The sequence below is a fragment of the Lissotriton helveticus genome, chromosome 1_1, assembly GCF_964261635.1.
Source record: "Lissotriton helveticus chromosome 1_1, aLisHel1.1, whole genome shotgun sequence".
In the NCBI taxonomy this organism is placed as follows: Eukaryota; Metazoa; Chordata; class Amphibia; order Caudata; family Salamandridae; genus Lissotriton; species Lissotriton helveticus.
In genome coordinates, this window is record NC_136057.1 from 911,810,278 (window position 1) to 911,836,810 (window position 26,533).

Below are 26,533 nucleotides of genomic sequence, written 5' to 3' on the forward strand. Positions count from 1 at the left end.
GGCCAGACCGAGAACAGACTAGGGGAACGGAAAATTTCAGGTTGGCGGGCTCATGACCGAGTTTAGGGAGCGGGGACCTTTCGGCACACATTTGAACATTAGGCAGGGGCATCAGGTTAGCCCTTTCCTCTCACTTTGTCGGAAATAGTGCCTCGTCCTGCAGCTCCTTTCTGTCGCGGTCTCGCCTCGGCCAACGTCGCAGGTGTTCCAAGATCTGTAGTCAGGCCACGTGCTCCCACATCCGGTCCTTCTTTCCTCCGACAGTCGTACCCTTAAATGAGTTCGAAAAGACAGTCTTTAGAGAATTGGCAGAGGAAGGTAATCACATAAGTCTATTTCTCTCCCAGCTCCAGGTAAATGAGAATAGAAACGTCCGTTATATTAGGGTTCACAACTGACATATAAATGATCGATGGTGGGCCTGCTGGATTTACTACGGCTTTCCTTCACAACTATTTATTATAGTCACAACAGTTCATCTGATGGAGACCCACCTTCGTGATACAAGCCTGACAAAGCTATACCATTCTCTAGGGGTTTATATTTACAAAGGGTGTTGCGAGCTATCAACATGGTACTAATAGGTATCTCGCTGAGGGACGAACATAGGCTAAACATCTTTCATCTTATCAATGCATCCTGCCTTTTAACTAAACATTTTCGCTTTTCAACAAGGTTCATTGTAATGGTTTTCTTCGCTTAGGTCTAGTCTTTAACTTTGTAAAACATCATTCTGGTTCCTATGCAGCCTCTCACGGCCCGATTACTAAATTAGAAAAGACAGGGGTCTCATGGGCTGAACAACTAGGGGCATAGAAAACTGCAGTGAGGGACTATCATCTTGCTTTGTGTTATGAGGGCATTATTTAGCAGAGGGCCACAGTTCGGTTGGTAAGCGTTCAGTGATATTTTTCGAATTCCCAACTCTGTAGTTCGCTCATCAACAAATTATTCCTAGGAACAATGGCTGGCCTGCGTTAGTCGTAAATTGACCCATCTCTTACAACCGGGGGTGAGGGACAGTAAAAATCTCATCTAGGGCAGCTGATACAAAACTGGGTGCGTCCTGGGAAGATGGGAAGGTTTCGATTACCTTTACGGTTTGGGGATTGCGACAATTCAGAACGGGGAAGGTCGCGTTATCTGGGGCACTCTATTCCATCAGGGGAGCCGCTGACATGTAGTTCCCTTATTACGGGTCAGATTAGGGAACCTCAGTCGTCTTACCTGTCCTTTCCCTTATGGTCAATTCTCGGTTTCGTCAATTTAGCAGAAAGGAAAGGTAGTGACACGGTCTCATGGTGATTTTATTACAGACAAGTTTTGTGCAAATACTGGCGGTATTTGGAGCCAATTGGGTGGTGCGCTAGGGGTGGCAGTACGCCAATTTCGGAGCTAATCGCTCGGAAGAGTGGGAGTGTGAAGGGGAGAGAGAGAGAGAGAGAGAGAGAGAGAGAGAGAGAGCAACAGCAGGCTAAATAGTACACGTGCGACATGGAGAGTGGCAGTGTATTTAAGAAAGGCTATTTAAGGCATTACACAGCAAAGGGCATTTACGGGTCTGCGTTAGAATCTTGAAAGCATGCAGTTTGAGGCGGACGAGCATTAGACAGGGTAGAGGGGACATGCTTTGAGAAAGAGGAAAAAAGGGTACCACTGTGTCGCATTTTCTTGCATTCTTGGTCCTTCGACCAGTTGAGTCAACGCTTCAGTCACACACACACATTCTCTCATTGTTTCGAACATACGTGACATGGGTTCATTCGTGCAGCATGGGTTAAGGGTGATCATTTTTCATCAGATCATACTAAATTTATGGGCTCGTTAGCTACGTGAGTAGTTTGTGGGCGTGCTTAGGCGCCACCTTGCAGCGTTGGTCCGCTTCGCGTATCGGACGGGGCGAGGCTTCAGATCCTCGCCATTTCTCGGTTGCGGCCCCTGATGTAACCTGTAGAGGGAGGGAAAAGAGGGGAAGGGAGGGGGACAACATTCGCGCATATCAAATACATGTATTCGAGAGTCCTTTACTTACCTCATACTCGTCTTTCCTCCTCGGGGTAGAATCCCTGGGGTATGGTTTCTGGAGTCGGGGGGGGGGCAGTGTGTCCTTATAGGTCGTGTGCAGGGAAACGTAAAAAGGAAACCAGAGGTACCTAGTGCGAGGTATCTAGTTAGTAGATATATCTCACTATCGGGGTCCTTAGATCTCCTTCAACGATGTGACGTTCTAAGGTTCTTCAGTTCTTTGGTCAGCTCTGTTCCCTAATACCTTTGAGCGTCGTACTTTATAACACTTACATCGTTTTAGTTTACCCTTCTTTTACATTCCATCATTTATACCGTTTCGTTTTACCCATCCTCAGAAGTCGAGGTCTTTCTCCACGCGAGAGTTCATGAGTCAGTCGCGTACCTTGAAGGCAGAGTATCGTGTCGTAGATCCGATCCTTCCTCCGGGGCTGGGCAACCATCTTCTAATAACCTTAAAGAGAGAGCAGAGTAGGGTGCACAGAAAGGAACTCTCCCGCCGATCCCATATTTTTAAATAAAGCATGCAATACCCGTTCATAATTTCGAAAACCTTTATTTTGCAAAATCATTTCAGTACGTGGATTTATGAGGGTGCAATCGTATTTGGCCGGACACGGCAATGACTAAAGTGCGTACAGTGGGGGTGTTGTTTTGCAGCAATAAAAACATTAGAAAGTTTTATCAATTCATGTGTAGCAAACTAAAACGTCTATCAATTGGTTGGGGGGTTCGGGGGCATTTATTTCATAATTTAGAAGCATAGTCAGACTAATTGCAATCGGATTTCCTATATGCATACCGTGTGCGTGCATCATAAGCGAGGTTATACATCAGCTATATATATATAAAAAATATAATACATTGTACATTTGTAATCATCATTTTTAACGGGATCCTTTTTACATGTTCGTCGAGTGAGCTCTCCTTCTTTCTCGTCAAGTGTACAAAGGATCATATACATGTCTCAGAACATCAAGTTTTTTTTTTATTTAGCAAAAAGAAACACCACGAGGTGTTCGTAAGTTCCTATTGATACCGGCGCCATTTTGGGCGGGGCCGGGTCAGTCCGGAAGTAGCATCAGGAGAAAGTTTCCTACAACCGGCGGTTGGACCAGAGTCCTTTTCGGCAGTTCTAGAATTCATGCTAACAGAAGGAGTGGCAATGTCATGTTTATTTCGCTGGTGATCAAGGCAGTTGTCCCTTACCGGAAGCCTGCAGGGGCCGAGGGCTCCTCCGGGTACCTTTGCAGACTCTTCAAGGCTGTGGAGATGTTGTCGGAGGTGGGGGCTCGTGCTCCGGTGGGCAAGCGACCGAGTTACATTGCTGTTCAAAGTTACTCTAGCGGCCGAGGCCCGCCTTCTAGCGGACCCAGACGCCATTTTGAGGCCCTGCAGCAGTCCCCTCTCGTCGAGTCTGCAAGAGTGGAAGAGACCTTTCCGAGGACAAGTAGGGAATGGAACTCTGTGTTGTGGAAGTACGGCCACCTGCGGCGCACGTTTTGGTGCTGCACAAGTATCGGTGCAGCCATTGCATATTCGGTGTTCCGAAAATATGGGCACCGTTGCATGTTCGGTGCTGCGCAAGTACTGGGGCGCCACCATGATATGTTCGGTGCTACGCAGGTATTGGCACCGCCGCCTGGCTGGGGAGTTTGGTGTTGGGCCGGGGGCTGGGAAACCTCCTATCTATGGAGGTGGGAGAGGCTCGTCCGCGTCGCCTCTCCCTCCCAGCCCAACTTGGACTAAATTCCATGGAGGTACGAACAGGACATCCCGCCGTCCAGAGCTGCTGCGGCTGTCACGGAGGGGAAAAGAAAGAGGTGTCTCGTTCTTCTCTGGACCGGGCTTCCTTAGGTTATCGGCTGCAGCCGGATCCAGCTGGCCCCGGTCCCTGGCCTTGGGTGGTCGGACCGGGGGGGGGCATGTGGCGGGACTGCCTGCAACTATCCAGGGCCGCTGTGGCTGGGCCGGGGAGGCATGTGGCGGGACTGCCTGCAGCTACCCAGGGCCGCTGCGGCCGGACTCCGCTGGCCCCTGCCTCTCCTCCGGCTCCCCCATATGTTAAGATTTCCTGACCGAGTGTTGGCAGCGGGGCCCGCCTTATATGGGTTGCCGCCGGTTGGGCGTAGCCGTAACCCTGCCCTACTTTGGAAGGTTCCAGAATGTGGGGGGGGGGGCGAATGTTCTGTTGACTTTCATTTTCTACAGTTTACCGTTCTTGTTTCTAGCGTTATTGTTTCTTGCTTGTTATGTTAAAATAAAAGTTTGTGTTCATCAGTGGCTTACTGATTTCGTTTCCCATTTCTTTCTTTCCAGGTTGTTTCAGGCTAAAATTTCTGTTAACAGAGTTTATGTAACACGGAAGAACGTGCAGAGGGATGACGCAGATTCATACATTACGTACACACAAACTCAGACGGGGAGACAGTAAAAGTATGACACACAAGATCCAAAGACAAACATAAAAACAGTTATTGGCCATAATTATCTTTTTCCGTCTGTTAATTTAGAGCTAGGCTGGGTTCCCGTCTTTACATTGTCCGACCTAGGAAAACTCGAACATGTCGCTGAAATTGTTCTGGCGAAATCTGTGCCATCGGGCATAATCAAACGTGGTGGTTCTATCTGGTCTGTCCATGTGAGTCTGATTCTTCTTTGTCTCGCGCCTTTTCCCTTTCTGTCGGCCTGTTATTCCTGTCGGCCCTCTATTCCCACTCTTGCTCAGCAGAGTCGGGCATTGTGCTTTCCAGTGTCCGACACATCTACAAAAAGCGCATTGGTCTTGTCCTAAGTCTGGCCGTCCTGCGCGTAGTGTCGGGGGATAACTTTCGGGTCGTGGTGTCCAGGGGTTGTCCTGTCGATATATTTCTCTACCTGCTCTGTCCTCGTCTTTTTTCTGTCGTTGCATTGCCTCTTTGCGCCACATACCGAGACTGTCGAGCATAATAGGCGTTGTCTTATTAGACAGAATATTTCTATTCTACGTTGTTTGCAGGCAGTGAATACCTCATGAACCAATAACAAAAAATAACCAATAACAAGGAACAACCAATAATAAATAAAATAAATAAAATAAAATCAGTGGGGAGAGTAAGTAGGGCGCAAAAGTCTGCGTCCTCTACCCTTTCACTATCCGTAAAGAGGAATCTGTTATTTCCTGTTTGCAGACAGAGAATCTCCAGAAGACAATCCGTGAACAGTAGTTCGGGGTCAAAGAACCCAGTTAATCAGGGTGGGAGAGGGAATCTCCCGAAAACCGTTAATAAATAATAGGATTCAGTGGGGGAGAAAAATAGGCACGACGGCTGCGTTACCTATCCTTCACTGTTTGCAAAAGGGAAAGAGCCTACTGTTTCTCCGCGTGCAGACAGTGAATCTCCAAATAAGTTAATAAAGAGTAATACTAGTATTTTCTTGAACAATCAGTCAATTATTTTGCAGTTTGTCGTGTTTACACGACCTTACCCGGACCGCATGGACAGTTTCTTGTCTTCCGAATCCAGCGCCCGATCGTCCTCTTTTTCTCGTATTCCTCACAGCACTCCTAATGGTTCCCAGTCAGGACCGTAGATCACTCGAGAGAGGTCTGTTCGGAACTAGTGAAGTTCGGATGATCGGCTGCCAGACGAGGGTCTATTGGGCAAGAGCTCTCCCGATCGTTGCAGTCGTTCACTCTGTCGTCAGGACCTCTCCCACTGGATCCACGAGTCGCTGATGGGCCCCACGTTGGGCGCCAATTGTAAAACCTAAGGTCGGGGACAATAGATATTTGCCCGGCGGTATCGCCTCTTTAACCCACGAAACATTAATCAATGAAGAGGCAGGCGCTGGAGACTGGAAGGCAGGAAACAAGGTTTTATTTTCTCCGGAGGAGAAACACATCAGTTGGACAGCAGGTATCGTTCTGAGGTGCTCTACCCGCATCTCTGAGGCCTGGCCTCTTATACACAAGTTTGTCACTTTATTGCATGTAACACATTCCCGTTAATACTTTGATGTACGGAAAGACATCCCCGGGATCTCCCCCTCGGGCCCGTTCCCACACACATTTACAGTAGAAGTCCCCACCCCGGTCACAACAGGTGATGGTTATCGCGCAGCTGAATATTCCGCCGATTCATGGAATGTGGGAGGTTCGATTGGATCTCGAGGGGTGGGGGCTTTGATCAACTCGGGGGTCCTTTGATGAGGGAAGCTTCCTACTGTACGGAGAGGGGCGAGGAATAGTATCGGCAGAGCTAGGTGTTGGCCTGGGAGCAAGGAAGACAAACGGGCACAGGAAAAGGGGGTTTTTGTATCAAAGGGCCGGGGACTATAAAAAGAATGAAGGGAGGGGTCGCGCTGGGAACAGGATGGGGCTTTGAGGCAGAGCTGCGCTGAAGAGGGGTTTATGACTCAAAAGCATGTGCGAGCGAGGGGGGGGTTGGTCAGCGTGCAGGCTTGGTGAGGGCGAAGGGCTATGTCGGGGGCCAGTGGCATGCAAAAGGGATGGTCCTGATCGAGGCACCTAAAATGGCGGGCGCGCACGACAAAAGTGTGGCATCAGGGGAAAAGGCAAGATGGCGCAGATAATGTTCACCAAACCGTACTAATTTTCCACAAGGCCTCCTTGAAAAGGGTGTTACATCAGGTCTCTGGTAGGGCCGGCGTGGCAGAGGACGCTCGACTGGCCGCTTCTCCAATACCAGTCCTCAGAGAGGATACGCCCCCCGACGGGGCAGAGGATACACCCAGGAACACGACCAGGCGGGTTTCTATCCTTCCAGATCCCGCGGCTTCAGAGGCCGCTATAATCGAGGTGTCAACCGAGGCTACAATAACTTTGATAATCAGTCCTCTGGTAAGTCCGGTCAGTCCTGTCATTCCCCTTGGGGGGAGGTTGCAACACTTTGTGATAAATTGGGAGAAACTCACTGCGGATGTCTGGATCCTTCAGACTGTGCGGGGCTACCAGATAGAAATGCTGGAGTGTCCCCTTCAACCTTTCCCCCCGCATCCTATCCTTTTTTCCCTTCTAGAACAGAGTTTTATAGACTCAGAGCTAGAAGACTTGTGGGACAAAAAGGCTATTGCTGTAGGACCCTTCATTCCAGGAGGTTTCTGCAGCAACGTCTTTTTGGTACAAAAGAAGGGTGGCGGTCAGCGCCTGGTCTTAAATCTGAGAGATTACAACCCCTTTGTTGTGTATCGTCACTTCAAGATGGAGGGTATTCACCTCTTGAGGGATCTCCTGTTGGAGAAGGACTGGATGGTCCGCCTAGACTTAAAAGATGCGTATCTGACGGTCCCTATTTGCCCCTCACATCAAAAGTTCTTGCAATTTCCATGGAAGGGGCTATGGTACCGATATCTGTTACTCCCCTTCGGCCTGTCCTCAGCGCCATGGGTGTTTACCAAACTCCTCAACCCAGTGGTCTCTCGCCTTCGGGAGATGGGGGTACGTCTCATTGTTTATCTCGACGACATGCTGATTCTGGCGCAGGATCGGGATCTCCTCCTCACTCATTTGGAGTGGACGACGTCCCTGCTACAGAATCTGGACTTCATTATCAATGCCAAGAAGTCTGTGATGTTACCAAGCCAACAGATGGAGTTTCTGGGTTTCTTGATAGATTCAGTCTCCACCCAACTCCTTCTTCCAATGTCCAAAATCAGGTCCATCAAGAGGGAAATCAGATCCACCTTAGCCAAGGAGATGATTTCTCTGAGGGTGCTGGCGAGAATCGTGGGCCTCCTGGCCTCCTCGATCCAGGCTATTTTTCCAGGACCGTTACATTACAGGGCCCTTCAGAGACTAAAAATCTTCTACCTGAGGAAAAATTACCATTACGACCATCTCATTCCCCTCTCTCCGGAAGCTCGAGAGGAGCTTCTATGGTGGTTGGAACACATGACGGCATGGAATGGGCGAGCGATATTCGGCTCCGCCCCAGACGTGGTGATCGAGTCCGACACCAGTCAGTGGGGTTGGGGCGATCGCTGTGGAGAGTTTACCACAGGAGGACGATGGTCAGCAGACGAACTACGCTCACACATAAATTGTCTGGAGTTGCTAGCAGGGTCCTTTGCCATCAGGTCCATCTCACCGCTGAGGAGCAACTGCTGCATTCTTCTGAGAATGGACAATGTCTCAGCGGTGAGATACATGAACCGCCTAGGGGGGACGGGGTCCCGAATGCTAGTGCACATTGTGAAGGAGTTTTGGCAATTTTGCCTGGACCGCAAAATCTCTGTTGTGGCGGAGTACCTTCCCGGGAAGTTCAATCAGGTGGCGGATTGGAACTCCCGGTTCCTTCGCGACTTCAGCGACTGGAGACTTCTTCCCTCGCTGTTTGCGCGGATCATGGATATGCGAGGCCCCTGCCAGATAGATCTGTTTGCCTCACGCCTCAATGCCCAACTTCCCCGGTTCTTCAGCTGGAGACCAGACCCGATGGCGATGGGGACGGACGCGTTCCTTCAGCATTGGGGACAACAGAGGAATTATGCTTTTCCTCCGTTTGCATTGATACCGAGAGTGGCGGCCTTTGTCCGACGCCAGAGGGCTTCTCTAGTACTAGTGACCCCGTTTTGGTCGACTCAGTCATGGTTTCCCACTTTGTTGGAGTTGTCTGTAGACCTTCCATTTCAACTACCAACTCTCCCGACTCTTCTCCAGGATCCAGTGGGGTCGTGCCACCCCTTGATCCTGCAGAATCAGTTAACATTGATGGTGTGGATGCTCTCCGGAGACACGAGAGCATTGCAGGACTTTCACAGGCGGCTGCCAATTTTATGCAACAGGCGTGGGCTCCTTCCACCCAGAAACGATATTCTGCTTCATGAAAACGATGGGTGGGTTGGTGCCTTTCAAAACAGGTGGATCCCGTGGGATCATCTATAACTGAAGTAATGAATTTCTTGTCTGAGTGTGCTGAGTCAGGGCTGGCTTACAGGTCAGTTAATAATTTTAGGTCTGCTATTTCCGCTGGTCACGATCAAGTTGATGGTAAACCTGTGGGGATGCATCCCCTGGTCTGTAAATTACTTAAAGGGGTTTGAGTGACTAATCCCCCTCGGCCTAGGTATTCCACCTTGTGGGACGTTACTAACGTGCTATCTCTTTTGGAATCTTGGCCTAACAATGTTGATCTTTCTTTGAAGCAGCTTTCTGCCAAGCTTACTATGTTGCTCTGTATTATTTCCTGTCGAAGGGTGTCAGATGTTAGAGCCTTAGACCTAGATGGTAGGATAGTTTCCCCACAGGGGGTTTCCTTCATTATCACGAGAAGGACTAAGACCATGTCTAGGTCAGTGGACTACCCTGCTTTTCCGCACAATAACAAGTTATGTGTTTTACAATGTTTAAAAGTTTATGAAGAGCGTACTATGTCTCACAGGGTGGACCCTTTGGGTCAGTTATTGATTTCTGTTCAAAAGCCGTTCAAACCTGTCGCTGCTGCTACTCTAGCTAGGTGGGTCAGGTGGATTATGTCTGAATCTGGTATTGATGTTTCTGTTTATGGCGCTCACTCCGCTAGAGGAGCGATGGCTTCTAAGGCCTACTTACTAGGGTCCCGATTGGAGGACATTCTTAAAGCAGCTGATTGGTCTTCAGACTCAATGTTTAAAGTTTTTTATTATAAACCTATTCCTCATGTTTCTGATGCTGTGATTGATGAGCTTTGAACCAGCATAATCAGAAGCCTCCGGTCCTGCCATAGAATACAAAATGTTCTAGCTATCGCGACAAGAATTTTAGATTCTATTAAGGACACAGAGGCGAGGATTATCCCACCCGTTGGGACAGTTACTCAACTAAAGTTGTTTTGATATTATGTTGTTTAACAACTTTATGCCCACCCTATGAGAAATGTAGTTGTGGGCTTCTTTTCTCAACCATGTTTTTTCTGTTATAGGAAATGATTCCAACAAAAGTTGAGTGCCTTCACCGGATGGAGTTGTCGTTCCTTCAGGATGGAAGCGGACGCCTTCGCTGGTTTTGGATTGTTCTCCGTTGAGAACCTGTTTCAGGAACTGTTAATTTCTCCGTTGAGAATTCAAAGACTTTGTTTGTTCTTATGGGACTACTTCGAGCAAAGAAAGAGGAGGCAGGATTAGTGTCTCTCTACTTTGTATGCTTGTTCATGATGTGATTGGACGTTACATTGGAGGCGTGGTTCAAAGCCTCATGGATATTGTAGTTTTTTACTAATGTAGTTTTACTTTCATTGGCTGCTGTGTTTTTGCAGTAAAGAAATGAGAAAGCATAATCCTTGCCTCCGTGTCCTTAATAGAATCTAAAATTCTTGTCGCTATAGCTAGAACATTTTGTAGTCTCCCATAGCATGGGGCCAGCTAATAACCTCAGATGATGTCACGCACTGGATGAAAGCCTTAAAACACGCCCAGCAAACTCATTTATGCCCGCAGAACTACGCAAGACTCACTGTTTCGTTTGTGACTTGCATGTCACACACAGCAGGTGTCATGGGATCTGCAGATGTTCTAAATCGCCCTCTGAGATATTTTAATGCATTTGGAATGTTCTATCTGCAGACGGGAGAGGGTGTGGCTTGGCTAGAGAGGCTGGCTTTGAAGCGGGGAACCAGGTTCGAGTCTGGCTGGGGGCTGAAACATTCTGTGATGCTGGTCAAAGTCACATAATCTCCCTGTGCCTAAAAATCAAGGAGTACGTTTGTAATGCAACTGGTGCTCGAGTACCTTCGGGTCGAGTTCGCGCTATATAAAATTGCAAAAATAAAAAATAGCGTGTACACTCAACGCCGTCCTATACATCACGGTTTTAAAGAACGCACCACTGTTTGTAGATAGAAACAACAAGCTAGAAATGTTTGCTGAAGCTAAAACACTCGTTACTTACATTAAAGATCACAAAGTTTCATTTGTTTGCAGGCATTTTGCCAGTGATTTACAGTGACTGCATATGATTTGTGCAATCAGATAAAATGAAAATACATCTTTGGCATTTCATCCTTTAAGTACCATATAGTCGGTTTCTTTCATTAGTACAACAATTTCGTTCCGTTTCGAATCACTTTCCCTGAAGTCCAAGGTCATTTATTGGCTCCCCTCCCTGCACCTGCGCGCCGTTAACCCCCTCCCCCCCGAGAAAGTGCCAGCCATGGTGGCCCCAGCAGCTGTTGCTGCAAACCAGTTTTGAGATCCCTGCCCTCTGAGTGAACCCTGGAGGCCCCACCTCTAAGATCCCAGCCTCATCCTGGGTGTTCAGCCAATGCATGTCCTGGAGGAGAAGGAAGAGCGTTAGAATCAACAATCAGTGTGGCGTGTTTGCAGGCTTGTGAGTTCGTGTGTGTTTGTGCAGTTCACCTCCACAGGGGACTCGCAGCTTTCCTGCACAAAGAATTGTTTCGTGTTTGTTTCGGAGGGTCTGCTCAGCGCTTACCTGCCCGTTTACCCCGCCACCCTTGCAGGGCCCAGCGACTCTAAAATCAACGACCGGCGATATGTAAGCTCATAGTTTTACTAATTTTCTCACTGTCTATTTCACATGTAGATTAAAAAAGTTTATTCAGGTATTGTTATTCCGCATATTATTTCATAATACACACTTCAATCAAAAAAGACTTTTAATATGTTTTCTAATTTCTTGAAATCTTGCTATTTTTCTGTAAACAAACAAGATTCCTCCTGTATTGGTGATGTCCGTTAACATATCGTTGGAAAAAGTTTGTCCTTGATATATATGCCGCTTTCAGTTTTTAAATCTATTTATTAAAACAAGCTAGGTTTCATATTTTCTAGAGATTTGTGGGCTTTGAAATACATGCGGAGGTAAGGCAAGAAGTGCATGTTTTACGTGGAAGTAAATTGATTTCTCTTTATTTTTTGCTGATATCCGTTTTCTCTTTACAAATAGTTTCAATCCAAAATGGTATATGTACGTGTTTTAGAAAAATAATGTTCGGCGGTTTAAAAAAAATATTTTTGCTTGTTATTAATGTTGTTTCTTATCACATAATGGCTGCGTTTTTCAACTTTAACGAAATTAGGAGTGAAGCACTTTATATGAAAATGAGTTGGCAGAAGAATTTGAAGAAATTCTGTGTATTGTAGTTGTCATGTTGATTAGACACTCAAACCTTGTATAGAATGGGAGTACAGATATCAATCAATCCCAAAAATAACCCTTTATTTCGGTCGATTTGACCATAAAAGTGCATGTGCAATACAATAACATTTCATTAAAAAATCCTTGTGGGCGCATGCCCAGACCCCTAGCCCTGGGTTGCATGCCCAGACCCCCTAGCCGTGGGTTAGAGTTGCCCATGTAATGTGCATTACAATAACCTTGCACTCAAACAATCCATGTAGGCACATGCCCAAACCATGTAGCCCTTGGTTAGGGTTGCCAACACAGGGCCAGCACACCCATATTGTGTTCAAAGAAATATGAAACATTTCTAAAAGCGAGTACGTATCATATTACAATCCCTAAAAACTCACTAAAAATAATGAAAGTTAAAAACGGATTTAAATATACCAGATCCAGTTTAAATTATTAAAAGGTTGTCAGCTAGCGCCTATAGATTGGTCTTCAGGAGTATTCTACGTACACACTTCATAGAGAATGAAAAGCGCAACACTGAAAATACAATGGGCAGATGGGTATTATATTTCAGTAATCCAAAAGCCTTTACGCAGCGTTGGGTCCCCAAATTTCTGCATAGCTGGATCAACCATCGATGCCTGGCCTTCCTATAGCCCGGATAGAAGAAAAACATGGTACTCTGACTCCACTGTATTGCAACAGGCCGGACAGCCCAAAAGGGGTGAACCAGTCCATTTGTTTGTAAAGGCACGGGCAGGAGGACTCTGTCCCTAAATTTCAGGTATAGCTTCCTGGCAAGCATGGGTTGGATGACATCAATACAGGTTCTAGGCTATACTGATCTTTAATTACCAGGAATGCTGCAGGGAAAGAGCCAGTTGTAGAGCTCTCCTGAATGCGGTCGAGTTTACTCTCCTTATAGCTCCGTACCAGATCCTTCCTGGATATTGTAGAGCAGATTACCTCAGCATTGTACCATAAGTTAGCCCTGCCCATGGCAAAAAGTGTATCCTTGACAAAAGCTAACCATGGTAGTTTTCCCGCACCCGGGAGGCTCAGGACCACCCTCATCTCTGCCCTGTATTTCGCCAGGTGCAGGGTAAACCACAGACTCCACCAGATTGTAAGGGGTCTGAGAGCAATTTTGTCTGCAATTGGCCATATCCCGAGGTCCAGGCGAAGCGGTGTAAAAGGGGAGCCAGGGGGAATACCAAATGTCTGCCTGATGAAGGTGTTCTCGATCTTACTTATGTTACTGGGTGGACACCCCCTGCTTCAGTCTTGTTTGCTCTCTGGTTAGTGAAACTTGACCTGGGGAATACAAATATCCCAATGATAGAGACCTGATATCTCCATCCTGTCTAAATTGGTTCCTGCCCAAAAGGACTTGAACAAATATTGGGTTTTTAAAATTGATCACAATGCAATCCCTTTGCATATCTTTCGGTCTATTCCCCACCCAACTATCTCTGCGCGTCAAGAGTATCTCGCCTGCATCTTTATAGGCAAATTGCCTCTGCCTGGCCAGCCAGAACATACACTTATTCCTTAGTTCATGATGGGATTCCCTTTGCCCCCTTTTAAGCTCAGGTACACCTGCTAAAATAATGACATAAAGGGATGAAGCGGGAGGTATTGTGATGCAAGGCAGGACTGGCCTCTCTTCCCTAGCTTTTATGCCAAATGCGGGCCCCCTCCCTCCCTACACCAGGGCCTTTGACGGTGCATACAATCTTGCTCGATGTGCAAATTGGGGTGTGCATTGCCTCTTTATAGCTTCGTGATAAGCCTTGTTGGTATCGGTGGTGGGAATTAATTTTTGAGCAGGTGGGGGGCCGATCTTAATCTAGGGGAAGCCGCCCCCAGGTCTGCCAGGCAACTAACATCCTCAACCCCCCTTGAGGTTGTTGCTAGGCTGCCTACCTTTGCCGCGGGCAGTACAGCCAGCTTGTATACCCGTGCTACCAAAGAGCTAAGCTCGTCCTTCACAATAGACCTAAACTGAACCTGAAGATCCACCACCAAATTTGTCACCCATACTGGTTAGTCCATGCCTTCTTGCGGACAGTCTGCTGATCCCCCCCCCCTCCAGAGTGTCTCCAGAGTCCTTTGACCCATCTGTATACTTTTTCCGTTTGGCCCCAGACCTAACAACTTACTTGGCTTTCCCTTTTTTTGCAGGGCCTGGGAAAGCATCCCCATGGCCCGGTAGAGGTTGGAAGCTTCGCGTGCCGTAACACAGCCCATAGTCTGGTTCTTGGGAGAGTTAATGACCGGGACCAGGGAGGTACATGGGGGGTCAGGGCCTGTCGAAGAAATGTCTAGATCTGGGGTTAAAGACAGCCGCCTTTCAGTTAGTTTGGTTTTGGTGGCCACCACACCTATGGCCCTCTGTAGCATTCTGTCAATTGAAGTTTGGTGCAATGATGAAGAGAGTAGTGGAAGGGGCGCTTGCTTTTTGTCACTACAGGTTTGTTTCCCCATTGTTGCAGTTATGCTCCGATGTAGTGCTAACAAAAATAGCCAGGCAATGCTAGTCAACCGGAAAAAACCCATAGAAAAACCCACCAGCGGCAATAGTGTTGAAGACCTTCCCCGGTACAGATATCAACATATTAAACTGTAAAATATCAGCCAGTATTCACCCAGCACATGTTCATTTTTTCTTAGCTCGGCAGAATTCAGTGGCAGAAAAACACTTTTTGAAAACCTCTTAAGGGAAATTAACATATTTGCCTTAGTCTCACTTTCTATCTTCCCAACTTTCGTTCCGGCCCAGACGAGTCTGCTTGAACCAAAATTGGTTGAGTAACAAGCGATGCAAAAAATCTTTTTTACATCTTCAAATACTATTTCACCAATTGTCTGATCTAGTAAATCTTTAACACACATGCATCTGTTCATCTATGAAATTATGTTCCATTTTTTTTCCAAGTTCCTGTTTGCAACATAGCCTGACAATTAGTCCTGGCTATAGATAGGAAAGAAGCGTTTCAGGCAGGTGGTTGGTTTTTGGGTGTCACCTGAGACAGCGTATTTGTTTGCTATGATCTTTGAATTTTAAGAAAAAAACTGTTAAAAAGGGCTTTTATCTCACCCATTGTTTGCTTGATTGGCAATCTTACTTTTTTCCTTTTCATTAGTGAGAGCCCATCAGCTTTACTATGTGTGTTTTTGTTTTCTTCCCTTGAGCATGAACCATGTAAATGATTTCTTTTTTGGTGTTCTCCCGCATTGATTGTGCTCACAATGTGGTAGTTTTTAGGTCTCGCGCCTAGCGTTACACTGCGCAGCAAGGGTCCGTTTGTTTTGGTTTTCTAAATGGACCCAGAAAATGAACACACTTGTGCGTGTTGTTTTACTTTTACAGGACTGCTATTGGCCTTTCCCTGCGTGTTCCTTTTAATGATAGCACACAATAGGCCACTCGTGGCTTTGTTGTTTTTTTCTTTCGTGCTTGTTGAAGTTGCTTGTAAACAACTGCCGGACTCAGCGGCTCACCTTTCGGGGCAGACATTTCAAAACAGAGCAGAGCTTTTCGACTTCTTTGTAGAATTTATATTATTGAACTCTGCAAGTTTGCAGGCAGTCTGAGACTAAAGTCGCCTTAAGACACACAGAGCCGGACTGCTTCTGCAACATTGAAACAGAAGGTGTTGTTTGAAAGTGACCAGGAAGAGAAATGGAAGGGGTTGCAACTCCCCCACCCAGTGCCTGCGGAAGAGGCTTGCGCTGATGTGTGCGAAGTGAAGGGCTGCTGGGGGTGTCGAGAGCTCTGCACACCCACCCGCCGGGTAGCCCAGGGCCAGTGTCTCTCGGGAGTAGACATGGGCCCGCACTACCGCGGTGCTGGGCAGAGGGCGGGCAGCACGCAGGGCTGGACACCGTACATAGGCACGCTTCTCTGCAGGCCCTGTGGCAGTCAGGTGTTACTAGGCAGTACCCTTGGTGGGCATTACCAATCACCCCTGGCGTGGCACACTCTAGGGTGGTAGTGTACAGGGAATGGACAGTCTGCACAGGGAATGGACAGTCTGCACAGGGAATGGATAGTCTGCACAGGGAATGGAAGGTCTGTACAGGGAATGGACAGTCCATGCTTCTCTAGCACATAATGAACAGGGAATGGACAGTCCATGATTCTCTAGGACATAATGGACAGTCTGCACAGGGAATGGACAGTCCATACTACTCTAGGACATAATGGACAGTCAGCACAAGGACTAGACAGGCTGCGCTGGAAATGGATATTATACACAGGGAATGGGCAGTCTGCACAGCCAATGGACAGTCTGCACAGGGAATGGACAGTCCATGCTTCTCTAGGACATAATGGACAGTCTGCACAGGGAATAGACAGTCTGCACAGGGAATGGACAGTCCATGCTTCTCTAGGACATCATGGACTGTCGGCACAGGGAATGGACAGGCTGCACTGGGAATGGACAGGCTGTACTGGGAATGGTCAGTCTGCACAGGGAGTGGATAGTCCGTGCTTCTCTAGGACATAATGGAGAGTGCACAGGGAGTGGACAGGCTGCACTGGGAATGGATATTCTACACAGGGAATGGACAGTCTGCACAGGGAATGGACAGTCCATGCTTCTCTAGGACTTAATGGCCAGGCTGCACAGGAAATGGACAGGCTGCACTGGGAATGGACAGTCTGCACAGGGAATGGGCAGTCCATGTTTCTCTAATACAGAATGGACACTCTGTACAGGGAATGTCCATTCTACACAGGGAATGTCCATTCTACACAGGGAATGGCCAGTCTGCACAGGGAATGGACAGTCCATGCTTCTCTAGGACATAATGGACAGTCTGCACAGGGAATGGACAGGCTGCACTGGGAATGGACATTCTACAAAGGGAATGGACAGGCTGCACTGGGAATGGACTTTCTGCACATGGAATGGCCAGTCCATGTTTCTCTAGGACATAATGGACAGGATGCACTGGGAATGGACAGACTGCACTGGGAAAAGGCATTCTACTCGGGGAATGGACAAGCTGCACTGGTAATGGAAAGTCTGCACAGGGAATGGATAGTCCATGTTTCTCTAGGACATGATGGACAGTCTGCACAGGGAATAGACAGGCTGCCCTGGGAACGGGCAGTCTGCACAGGAAATGGACAGTCCATGCTTCTCTAGGACATAATGGACAGTCTGCACTGGGAATGGACAGTCTGCACTGGGAATGGACAGTCTGCACTGGGAATGGACAGTCTGCACAGAGAATGGACAGTCTGCACAGGGAATGGACAGTCTGCACAGGGAATAGACAGGCTGCCCTGGGAACGGGCAGTCTGCACAGGAAATGGACAGTCCATGCTTCTCTAGGACATAATAGACAGTCTGTACTGGGAATGGACAGGCCATGCTTCTCTAGGACATAATGAACAGTCCGCACAGGGAATGGACAGTCCATGCTTTTCTATGACATAATGGACAGTCTGCACAGGGAATGGACAGGCTGCACCGGGAATGGACACTCTGCACGGGAATGGACAGTCCATGCTTCTCTAGGACATAATGGACAGGCTGCACAGGGAATGGACAGGCTGCACTGGTAATGGACATTCTACACAGGGAATGGACAGTGCACAGCCAATGGACAGTCTGCACAGGGAATGGACAGTCCATGCTTCTCTAGGACATAACGGACTGTGCACAGGGAGGGGACAGGCTGCACTGGGAATCAATCAATCAATACATTTATAGAGCGTGCTACTCACCCGTGAGGGTCTCAAGGCACTGAGGGGGTAAGGGGGGCGCGCTACTGCTCGAATAGCCATGTCTTGAGGTGTTTTCTGAAGGTGAGATGGTCCTGGGTCGGTCATAGGTGAGCGGGGAGGGAGTTCCATGACTTGGCGGCTAGGTAGGAGAATGATCGTCCTCCGGCGGTGGCTCTGCGGATCTGTGGGACGGTTGCGAGGGCGAGGCCGGCGGAGCGGAGTTGGCGGGTGGGAGAGTAGAACGAGAGGCGGTTGTTGAGGTAATCGGGGCCCATGTCGTGGAGTGCTTTGTGTGCGTGGGTGAGGAGCCTCACCGTGATCCTCTTGCTAACGGGGAGCCAGTGCAGCTTTTTCAGGTGGGCCGATATGTGGCTGTGGCGGGGGACATCGAGGATGAGTCGTGCGGAGGCGTTCTGTATTCGCTGCAGCCGTTTTTGAAGTTTGGCTGTGGTTCCTGCGTAAAGGGCGTTCCCGTAGTCCAGTCGGTGGTGACGAGGGCCTGCGTGACCGTCTTTCTGGTTTCTGTGGGGATTCACCGGAAGATCTTTCGGAGCATGCGCACGGTGTTGAAGCAGGAGGATGAGATGGCGTTGACTTGTTTGGTCATCATGAGCGAGGAGTCAGGATAAATACCAGGTTGCGTGCGTGGTCCGTGGGTAGCGGTGCGGTGCCCAGCACCGCGGGCCACCAGGAGTCGTCCCAGGCGGATGGGAATTGTCCGAGGATGAGGACCTCCGCTTTGTCTGAGTTCAGTTTCAACCGGCTGAGCTTCATCCATTCCGCGACTTCCTTCATTCCTTCCTGGAGGTTGGCTTTGGCGGTGGTTGGGTCTTTGGTGAGGGAGAGTATTAGCTGGGTGTCGTCGGCATAGGAGATGAAGTTGAGGTTGTGTTTGCGTGCGATGGTGGCGAGGGGGCTCAAGTAGATATTGAAGAGGGTTGGGCTGAGCGAGGAGCCTTGGGGTACGCGGCAGATGATCTTGGTGGCTGCGGAGCGGAACGGCGGGAGGCAGACTCTCTGGATTCTGTTGAAGAGGAATGAGGTGATCCAGTCCAGTGCTTTTCCTTGGATCCCAGTGTTGTAGAGGCAGGTTGTTAGGGTGCGGTGGCAGACGGTATCAAAGGCGGCTGAGAGGTCTAGGAGGATGAGGGCGGTTGTCTCCCCGTTGTTCATCAGGGTCCTGATGTCGTCTGTGGCTGCGATGAGGGCTGTCTCGGTGCTGTGGTTGGCTCGAAATCCAGACTGGGATGGGTCAAGCGAGTTGTTTGTCTCGAGGAATGCAGTCAGCTGTTTGTTGACGGTCTTCTCGATGACTTTAGCCGGGAAGGGAAGAAGAGATGGGGCGGAAGTTTTTGAGGTCCTTAGGGTCCGCTGTCGATTTTTTCAGAAGGGCGTTGATCTCTGCGTGCTTCCAGCTCTCTGGGAAGGTGGCTGATGCGAAGGAGTTGTTTATGACGTTCCGGAGGTGGGGTGCGATGATGGCGTCTGCTTTGTTGTGGATGTGGTGGCATGGGTCGGAGGGAGAGCCGGAGTGGATGGTGTTCATGACGTGGGTAGTGTCTTCTGTGCTGATGGGGGTCCAGTCGCTTAGGGTGGTGGTGGGGGTCGTTGGTTTGGAGGCTGGAGGTAGAGTCTGGGTGTCAAAGCTGTTGTGTATGTCTGCTATCTTGCGGTAGAAGAACGTGGCGAGGGAGTTGCAGAGGTCTTGTGATGGTGTTATGTCGGTGTTGCTGGCGTTGGGGTTGGAGAGCTCTTTTACGATGCTGAAGAGGTCCTTGCTGTTGTGGGTGTTGTTGTCCAGCCACTCTTTGAATGATGTCCTTTTGGTGGTGTGGATCAGCTGGTGGTGTTCGCGAGTGGCGTTCTTGAGGGCTGACATGTTTTCTGTCGTCCGTTCGTGGCGCCAGGTTTTTTCGAGCGTGCGGCATGATTTCTTTGAGTCTTTCAGGGCGTTGGTGAACCATGTCGTTTTTTCTGTTGGTGGTCTTGCCTGGGGGGTTCTTCAGCGGCGCGAGGTTGTCGGCGCAGTTGGTGATCCACTGTGTGAGATTGTGGGCTGCGTCGTTGGTGTCGGGGGTGTCGGCTGGTGTGTTCTGGCTCAGTGATGCGGTGAGCTGGTCTGTTGTGACTTTGCTCCAGCATCTGCGAGGGATCTGTAGCGTGTGGTGCTGTGTTGTGGTCTTCTTGTAGGTGAAATGGATGCAGCTGTGGTCGGTCCAGTGTAGTCCGGTGGTGTGGCTGAACGAGATGTGGTCGCTGGCGGTGAAGATGGGAAACCGGCGTAGTGGTTGGGGGTGTTCACCAGTTGCTTGAGTCCGAGGTTGTCGAGCAGGGTGGTAGTGTTGCTGTTGTTGTTCTCTAGGTGGAAGTTCAGGTCCCCTAGGAATATGTATTCTGGTGAGGTTAGTGCATGCGGGCTGAAGAAGTCGGCGATGGTTTCGCTGAATTGTGTGCGCGGGCCTGGGGGTCTGTAGACGAGGGTTCCTCTGAGTGTGGTTTTGGGGTCGGTGCGGATCTGGAAGTGTAGGTGTTCAGCGGTGGAGAGTGCGTCTTCGGCGTTGGTCGTGACGTTGATGGTGTTCCTGTGGATGATGGCGATTCCTCCTCCGGTTTGGTTGATGCGGTCCTTCCGGGTGATCTTGTAGTCGTCCGGGATGGCTATGGCGATGTCGGGGGCCGAGGAGGCCTTCATCCAGGTTTCCGTGAGGAAGGTGATGTCTGGTGCTGTTATGTCGAGGAGGTCCCAGAGTTCGATGGCGTGTTTGTGGATGGAGCGGGTGTTGAGGAGGATGCACTTGAGGTGGTGGTTGTTGTTGTTGCTGGGTTCGACGGGCGGGGTGTAGGTTGGGAGGCAGGTGAGTTTGCAGGCTTGGCAGATGAAGGGTCCGTGTGTTTGCTTCGGGGTTGCTCAGTAGCAGGCGGGTGGTCGTCCGGTGTTGAGTGCGTTGAGGGTGGTGGTGTCGTATCTCAGTCGGGCGCCTTGGCACTGGCGTGGGTCTGGCGCTGGGCGGGACGGGCGCAGACGGGCTTGCCTTTGGCGCGCCCGCTGCGCGGCCTCCATAAGAGGCGAAGTGGAAGGGAGGAGCAGCTGGGAGGCGGGAGCGGGGTGGGCAATGGGCGAGGGCTGGAAAAACAGAAGGAAAAGGGGGGAGGGCCGCGGGGGAGCAGCGGCGGGGAGCGGGGGGGCAAAAAGGGCAGGGGCGCAGGGAGCGCCTGAGAATCCAATACAGAGGCAACAAATTACAATATAAAATACCCAGCAGAAGCACAGGGGGAAAAACGCAGTCACCGGATCCCAGGGGCAAAACCTCGGCAGCAGCGGTGCAGAGGGCAGAGACTCGGGCAGATACGAGGAGCCGTGCGGCGTGGGGGGTGACCTGGGGTCAGGTCACACTCACCTTCGCCACGCGGCCTCTATAAGAGGCCAAGTGGGAGGGAAGAGCAGCTGGGAGGCGGGAGCAGGGTGGCCAATGGGCGAGGGTCGGGAAAACAGAAGGAAAAGGGGGTGGGCCGTGGGGGAGCAGCGGCGGGAAGCAGGGAGCGGGGGGCACAGAGGGCAGGGGCGCAGGTGGCGCCTGAGTATACAATACAAAGGCAATAAATTACAATATAAAATACACAGCAGAAGCACAGGGGGAAAAACACAGTCACCGGATCATAGGGGCGAACCCTCCGCAGCGGCTGAGCAGAGGGCAGAGACTCGGGCAGATACAAGGAGCAGTGCGGCGTGGGGGGTGACCTAGACATTCTACACAGGGACTGGACAGTCTGCACAGGGAATGGACAGTCCATGCTTCTCTAGGACTTTATGGACAGTCTGCACAGGGAATGGACAGGCTGCACTGGGTATCTACAGTCTGCACAGGGAATGGACAGTCCATGTTTAGCTAAGATATAATGGACAGTCTGCACAGCCAATGGACAGTCTGCACAGCCAATGGACAGTCTGCACAGCCAATGGACAGTCTGCACAGCCAATGGACAGTCTGCACAGCCAATGGACAGTCTGCACAGGGAATGGACAGTCTATGCTTCTCTAGGACATAATGGACAGTCTGCACAGGGAATGGACAGACTGCACTGGGAATGGACAGTCTGCACTGGGAATGGACAGTCTGTTTCTCTAATACATAATGGACACTCTGCACAGGGAATGGACAGGCAGCACTAGGAATGGACTTTCAACACAGGGAATGGGCAGGCTGCACTGGGAATGGACAGTCTGCAGAGGGAATGGACATTCCATGTTTCTCTAGGACATAATGGACAGGCTGCACAGGGAATGGACAGGCTGCACTGGGAATGGAAATTCTACACAGGGAATGGACAGGCTGCACTGGGAAAGGACATTCTACACAGGGAATGGACAGTCCATGCTTCTCTAGGACATAATGGGCAGTCTGCACAGGGAATGGACAGTCTGCACAGGGAATGGACAGGCTGCACTGGAATGGACAGTCTGCACAGGGAATGGACAGTCCATGTTTATCTAGACATAATGGATAGTCTGCACAGGGAATGGACAGGCTGCATTGGGAAAGTACATTCTACACAGGGAATGGACAGGCTGCACTGGAAATGGGTAGTCTGCACAGGGAATGGACAGTCCATGCTTCTCTAGGACATAATGGGCAGTCTGCACAGGGAATGGACAGGCTGCACTGGGAATAGACAGTCTGCACAGGGAATGGACAGTGCATGTTTCTCTAATACATAATGGACACTCTGCACAGGGAATGGACAGGCAGCACTAGGAATGGACACTACACAGGGAATGGGCAGTCTGCACAGGGAATGGACAGTCCATGCTTCTCTAGGACATAATGGATAGTCTGTACATAAAATGGACAGGCTGCACTGGAATGGACAGTCTGCACAGGGAATGGACAGTCCATGTTTATCTAGACATAATGGACATTCTGCACAGGGAATGGACAGGCTGCATTGGGAAAGGACATTATACACAGGGAATGGACAGGCTTCCCTGGAAATGGACAGTCTGCACAGGGAATGGACAGTCCATGCTTCTCTAGGACATAATGGGCAGTCTGCACAGGGAATGGACAGGCTGCACTGGGAATAGACAGTCTGCACAGGGAATGGACAGTCCATGTTTCTCTAATACATAATGGACACTCTGCACAGGGACTGGACAGGCAGCACTAGGAATGGACACTACACAGGGAATGGGCAGTCTGCACGGGGAATGGACAGTCCATGCTTCTCTAGGACATAATGGATAGTCTGCACTGGGAATGGACAGGCTGCACTGGGAATGGACAGGCTGCACTGGGAATGGACATTCTACAAAGGGAATGGACAGGCTGCACTGGGAATGGACAGTCTGCACGGGTAATGGACAGTCAATGCTTCTCTAGGACATAATGGACAGTCCGCACTGGGAATGGACAGGCTGCATTGGGAATGGACAGGCTGCACTGGGAATGGACAGTCTGCTCAGGGAATGGACAGTCCATGTTTCTCTAGGAAATAATGGACAGCCTGCACATGGAATGGACAGGCTGAACTGGGAATGGACATTCTACACAGGGAATGGACAGGCTGCACTGGGAATGGATATTCTACACAGGGTATGGACAGTTCATGCTTCTCTAGGACATAATGGACAGTCTGTACAGGGAATGGACAGTCTGCACAGGGAATGGACAGTCCATGCTTCTCTAGGACATAATGGACAGTCTGCACTGGGAATGGACAGTCTGCACAGGAATGGACAGTCCATTCTTCTCTAGGACATCAAGGACAGTCTGTACTGGGAATGGACAGTATGCACAAGGAATGGACAGTCCATGCTTCTCTAGGACATAATGGACATCCTGCACAGGGAATGGGCAGTCCATTCTTCTCTATGACACAATGGACAGGCTGCACCGGGAATGGACAGTCTGCATGGGAATGGACAGTCCATGCTTCTCCAGGACATAATGGACAGTCTGCACAGGGAATGGATGGGCTGTACCGGGAATGGACATTCTACACAGAAAATAGACAGCCCCTGCTTCTCTAGGACATAATAGGCAGTCTGTACATGGAATGGACAGGCTGCACTGGGAATGGACAGTCTGCACAGGGAATGGACAGTCCATGCTTCTTTGGGACATAATGGACAGTTTGCACCGGGAATGGACAGGCTGCACTGGGAATGGACATTCTACACAGGGAATGGACAGGCTGCACTGGGAATGGATATTGTACACAGGGAATGGACAGTCCATGCGTCTCTTGGATAGAATGGACAGGCTGCACTGGGAATGGACAGGCTGCACTGGGAATGGACAGTCTGCACAGGGCATGGACAGTCCATGTTTCTTTGGGACATAATGGACAGGCTGCACTCGGAATGGACATTCTACACAGGGAATGGACAGTCTGCACTGGGAATGGACAGTCTGCACAGGGAATGGACTGTCCATGCTTCTCTAGGACATAATGGACAGTCTGCACAGGGAATGGACAGGCTGCACTGGGAATGGACATTCTACACAGTGAATGGACAGTCTGCACAGCCAATGGACAGTCTGCACAGGTTGTAAGAGAACTTCCTAGACAGCCAGTTACTGACTTCAAAACTTTTGATTATACACATATATAAATATGAAGGCCAAGAAATAGTCATGTTGAAATATTATTTTTTTTTAATTATCACATATACAATTTAAAACCAATCATAGATCTAAATAAATTATTCACAGTAGGGTACTTTCCTATGTGTAATCTAGAACTTCAGGGAACTTCAGGCCCATGCATCAATTCATTAGGTCTCGCGCCTGCTGTCGCAAAGCGAGACTATTGCGATCGTTTCAGCTTTCAAGGAGTAGCGAGACTTGGAGACAAGAGACTGGCACGCAGCCTGCCGGAATCGGATCAGGTCGCGCGCGTGAACACGCGCTCCGATTCCGGCAGGCTCTTCACAACACATGCACAACACACATACAGACCCCCCGCCGTGCATACACACACACACACACACATACAGAACCCCCACCCGCCGAGCATACACGCACACACATACACACAGAACCCCCGGCGCTTACACACACACAGCCCCTACCTCGTCTCTGCCTGTCTTCGCGCTCCCTTGCCCCCGCTCCTCTGGTGCGCGCGCACCACTGGTTTCGATTCCCGCGTCGGCTCCTCTGTGGTGCGCGCGCACCACAGGTTTCGATTCCGTGCTTGTTGTGGAATGTTAACATATCAAATACCTGCTGCTAAAAGATTGTAAGTAAATAATAATCACAAACGTGCATCAGATTTCCAACCCCTCTCACGTTTACAATTCCAACACAATGTCCTATTTACTTCCTGCTTTAGATGTCTTCACTGGTGTCCAATAAATCTTCAATTCTGTTTTTTTCCAATGTCCATTCCTGCAGGAACAAATAAGTAGAAGGAACCAATGCCTGGGATCACAATAGACACTTATCTAAGTCACAGTCAGTTTCCGCCTGACACTACAAAATGTTCATCAGGTCACAAACACGTTAACAGAAAGTTCATGTTGACTGAATAAACATTGCATTACAGAGGTTTGCGGGTCTACAATAGCTGTCAAGCTACTACTCCCGACGTTTAGGCACAAGCTTACGGCGAAAGCATTTAAAACGACAAATATAATCCATTGAAGAAAAACTGTAACATGAGAATCCGTATTTTCACGAATCAAACTTTCTAACACTATCACATGTAAGATGGCCCACTTTGACAGGTGTAGCTCTTAACTTGCTCTAGTACGGAACTTGTCCCTCCTACACAATAAATTAACTTGAATGAGTAGTGAGGAGGGATCGAAGCAATACGCCAACCTGGCAATGCTGGCTCCGAAAACCTGCTTGTATCTGGACAAATTGCACTGACAGCTTCCCCGCCACCTCCACCGAGACAACATATTCCTTCAGAACACTCACTTGTCAGCCTCTGCGCCTCTAGCCCGGTCCCCATGCCACCCAACTCAGTTTTCTTTGGCCCGGGAGGCCCTGGACCCCCTCCCGGCGGCGGCGGGGGAGAGGCATAGGCAGGTAGCGGTCCAGTGCCGCCGCTCAGGCCAAGCATGCCCCCCGCAGCCCCAGGATCTTCGTGCAGAAACTGGCACTCGTCTCCGTAGAAGCAGGTCTTATCCTTGGCGTAATAGCGACAGTACTTGAGCTTCAGGCCAGCGGCAGAGCACAGGGGGCCTGAGGGGGGGCGGTGGCGGCAGCGCCGGGGAGGGAGGGAGGCCGCTGTTCATGGCTGCACTGCGGCCTCAGCCAGGCATGGGTCCGGGGGTTCGTGGGGGCCGCAGCCCAGCTGTCACGGTATTGGGGCACTGCGTGCACCCCAGTCAACAGCGGCTGCTCCCAAAGGAGTGACGCCCCTCGGTTCTCACTCGTTCTCTCTCTCGTTCAGTTTTTCCCCTATTCTCCCCTTCCTGAGCGGCGACGGCTCTGCGCAGGCGCGGCGCGGGGCATGCTGGGTGGCTCGGCAGAGCGGGGAACCTACACTTTGTTTTGGAGGAAGCTGTGGCCCCTCTGGCAGCGGACTTGGAGCACAGACAACCTGCGAGGGCCATGGAGGTGGAAAGAGGACGAGCATATGCAGGGGAGGCCTGCAAGCTCAACACTCGGCAAGGGAGGTTTATTATTCGTTAAATATTTTACATTTTTATTTGGGTGACAATTATAGAGCCAAGGGAGGAT

At 49.8% G+C, this 26,533-nt stretch overlaps 1 protein-coding gene across 1 annotated transcript in view; it reads left to right on the top strand.

Annotated features, from left to right (window-relative positions):
- The first annotated feature begins 11,267 nt into the window (after positions 1-11,267).
- Positions 11,268-26,533, top strand: part of LOC144818610 (adipocyte plasma membrane-associated protein-like) — a 113,348-nt gene continuing 98,082 nt past the window's right edge. The window contains exon 1 of the mRNA XM_078676210.1: positions 11,268-11,497. Within this exon, the coding sequence (XP_078532336.1) occupies positions 11,496-11,497 (2 nt within the window). The 5' untranslated portion in view covers positions 11,268-11,495. The remainder of the gene's footprint in view (positions 11,498-26,533) is intronic.